Source organism: Podarcis raffonei, chromosome 4 (assembly GCF_027172205.1).
Source record: "Podarcis raffonei isolate rPodRaf1 chromosome 4, rPodRaf1.pri, whole genome shotgun sequence".
NCBI classification, from domain to species: Eukaryota; Metazoa; Chordata; class Lepidosauria; order Squamata; family Lacertidae; genus Podarcis; species Podarcis raffonei.
In genome coordinates this window covers 27529142-27532230 of record NC_070605.1, presented here as the reverse complement: position 1 = coordinate 27532230, position 3089 = coordinate 27529142, and the positions used below count along the sequence as shown (strand labels likewise).

At 60.2% G+C, this 3089-nt stretch overlaps 1 protein-coding gene across 1 annotated transcript; it reads right to left on the bottom strand.

The window, feature by feature from the left end:
* Positions 1 to 302: 302 nt before the first annotated feature.
* Positions 303 to 2820, bottom strand: GSX1 (GS homeobox 1). Its single transcript, XM_053385260.1, has 2 exons — positions 2100 to 2820; positions 303 to 1046 (listed from the first exon to the last, which is right to left on the bottom strand). The coding sequence occupies exons 1-2, from the start codon at positions 2803 to 2805 to the stop codon at positions 682 to 684; spliced, it is 1071 nt and encodes a 356-aa protein (XP_053241235.1). The 5' UTR covers positions 2806 to 2820; the 3' UTR covers positions 303 to 681.
* Between the last annotated feature and the right edge of the window lie 269 nt (positions 2821 to 3089).

Below are 3089 nucleotides of genomic sequence, written 5' to 3'. Positions count from 1 at the left end.
GATTTTTTTTTATAAAAAAGGGAAAAAAGAAACAACCAACCAAGGTAGCCCATTGACTGGCAACGCTCCATTTCCCGCTTAAGCCCCTGCCTCTCAAGACCATGGAAAGCCCCTGTAGATGGGAAGATCTACCTTTTGCCAGGTTCAGGGGAGCAAGGGGGGGGGGAGAGAGAGAGAGAGAGAGAGAGAGAGAGAGAGAGAGAGAGAGTTCGCTTAAAGGTTTGGATTCAGCCGCAAAGCAGAGGGATCCTCAGACCCTGATGGAGATGCACCAGATTTCTCTTCCCGAACTCCAACCCCGCTTTTTGTTTTTGTTTTTGGGGGGGAGAGAGAGAAATATCGGAATTGGCAGTCTCCATTCGCTAGGTTCAGTTAATATCGTCCCACTTCATAACAGAATGGCGACCTAATCATAGCACGGTAGAATTGGAAGGGTCCCAAGAGTCACCTAGTCCAAACCCAAAGAGCAAATCCGGATGGGGAATATATTATATCCCTCCTCCTCAACAGCTCCGGAGCGTTAAAAACAAAACAAAAACACCCCACACTTATTTACAGAGTCTGTCTAGCCAACCCGGTCTTCAACGAGGCCAGCCAAGGCTCTCTCGTCACAATTTCATCGCTATACATCGGGGGGAGAGAAACCGGCGCTGCCGTTTGGCCTGGGGAGCATTGGCCCTCTCAGGGCGTCAGGGCGAGGTCTTTCTCGTCTTTGCCCGAAGAAGAGGGCGAGATGGGCAAGTCCTCGTCGTCTTCGGAGCACTTGGCCGCGGCGGAGAGGGAAGCGCACTTGCAGCTGTGCGCCGCCGAGCCGCCTCCGGAGCGGTGCGAGCCGCTCTTGCCTTCTTTCTTGTGCTTGACTCGCCGGTTCTGGAACCAGATCTTCACCTGCTTCTCGGAGAGGTTCAGGTAGGTGGCGATCTCGATGCGCCTCAGCCGGGACAGGTACATGTTGGAGGCGAACTCGCGCTCCAGCTCCAGCAGCTGTGTGCTGGTGAAGGCGGTGCGCATCCGCTTGCTGCTGGGCAGCTGGCCCGACGTACTGTCTGCAGGAGGGACGGGAGGTTGGGGAGCGGAAGGAGAAAAGCGCAAAGTCAAGACCAGCTGGGTGCAAACCTCTCTGGGCTGACAAATCCCCAAACCACACAGCCCACAACGACTCCAGAATGTGTAACCGAGGCCCTGCAAACTCAGGTTTAAATGCATTCCGGATGAAATAATCAATTCGTTAAGATTAAATGGGATCTGGAGCGGAAGAAAATATCCCTCAGCCTGTTTGTAATGGAGCGAGGGGAAATGCAAGGTTCTGGACCCTTCCAAAAACCCACCATGCATTCCATGCGCATTTCCCCAGCTACATAGGCATGCTGCGCTAGGCATCCCATCTGGTGACTTGATCCTAAATGGGGAATGCTCCACTGAAGTCAATGAGGGCTTGCTAGTTTATAGGGCTGCAGGGCTTGACGCGCACTTTGCTTGCCTGTGGTGGCTCAGAACGCGCAGCTCCAGCTCCAGAGCCCCAGGCCTAGGGAAGCCAGATAAGGTGAGATCGGAGGCCGCTGGCGCGCAGCTCTGGGACACCGCGCGCCTCTGGAATGGAGTCAGGCACAGGCAAGAGGTCTCTGGCACTGAACAAACCCACTTGGAAGTGATCTCGTCCCATTACAAATGGCAATTTGTTAATGCAATCTATCGGGCTCCAATGACTCGTTAGGGACTTTTAATCTCTGGCACACCCAGCGCTGAACTGTGCGCACTCTCAGCTTGCAGGTTGTGTTAAACTTTGGGGTCCCGCGCAAGGAAATTGGGACAGGAGAGAGTGTCTGATCTGCCCCTCCCCGCATTTAATACGCCGATCCTTCGACAGCTTACTCGCGAGTCAGTTCTGTGGCTGCTCCTTGCAAATTATAGACGCGAAGACCTGGCGCGCTACTTGGAAACAGCGAGACCAGCTTCCTAGCCCACGTGCGCGTGGATCGCGCTTGGCACCACCCTGGCCAGGCTCTCTGGCGAGGATCACCCCCCTCCCCGCACCCGTGTTTCCCGGGATTGAGCCCCCGACCCTTGCCATCCCAGAGGACGTCCAGACGACGACTCACCGACGGAGATGCAGTGGAAGTGCCGCGGGTCCGGCAGAGAGTAGGCGCTCTGGTAGAGGGTGGGCGCGTGGCCCGCTGCCGCCACCGCCGAGCCTCCGGGGGCCGGCCTTGCGGCCAGAGGCGACGGGCAGTACTGGGAGGCGAAGGGCGGGAAGGACGCCTTGAGGAGCGGCAGAGCGGGCGGCGGCGGCGGCGGGTGCAGCTGGGAGGCGGCGGCCACGCACAGCGGGCACACGCAGAGCAGACCGGCCTTCCGCGCCGCAGCCGTGGCTCCCGGCGCGGCGGGGCAGGCGCCTCCGGAGGCGGCCGAGAGCCCGTGGAGAGGGTGTGAGGGGTGCACGGCGTAGGGGAAGAGCGGCGGCGGCGGAGGGCTGCCGGGCGAGGTGCCGCCCTTCTTGTCGCCGGCGCCTTCGCGCAGCACCAGCGCGTCCACCAGGAAGGACCGCGGCATGACTCCGCCCCGTCCAGCCTCGCCTGGGGCGCCTTGGCTCCGCTGCGGCTGATGCTTTTCTGCTGCTGCTGCTGCCCGGCGGCCGGCTCTTCGCAGGGCGCTGACCAGCGCCAGTGGTGCTGAAAGGGCCGCGCGGCCCTCTTTAAATAGCCCCTTCGGGGGCCATGTGATGCGGGCTGCGCCGGGAGCGGCCCCGGCCCCCGTCAATAGGCTTTTTGTTGCGCGCCTTGGCACCGCCGCTGCACGCTCCCTCATTATGCCCCTTGTTCGCCAAAGGGACTGCACAATGTCCCCCATTCTTGTCAACCCCACCCACGCTCCTCGGGCCGGCTTCCCTCTAGACACCCCCTCTCTTCTCCTCCCCTCCCCTCCCTCGCCCCGCGGCCAATCCCTTGGCTTCTCCGACAGCCTCCGAGGCCTCTGGTCTTCCCCCTGTTGCGCTCTTCTTTTCCTTTGGCCGGATCAGTCCGTTTCCTACCGGGCGCCTGCTTGTGACTGTAGTCCGCTCCCCCCACCCCACCCCGGTCAGCTTTCTTAGG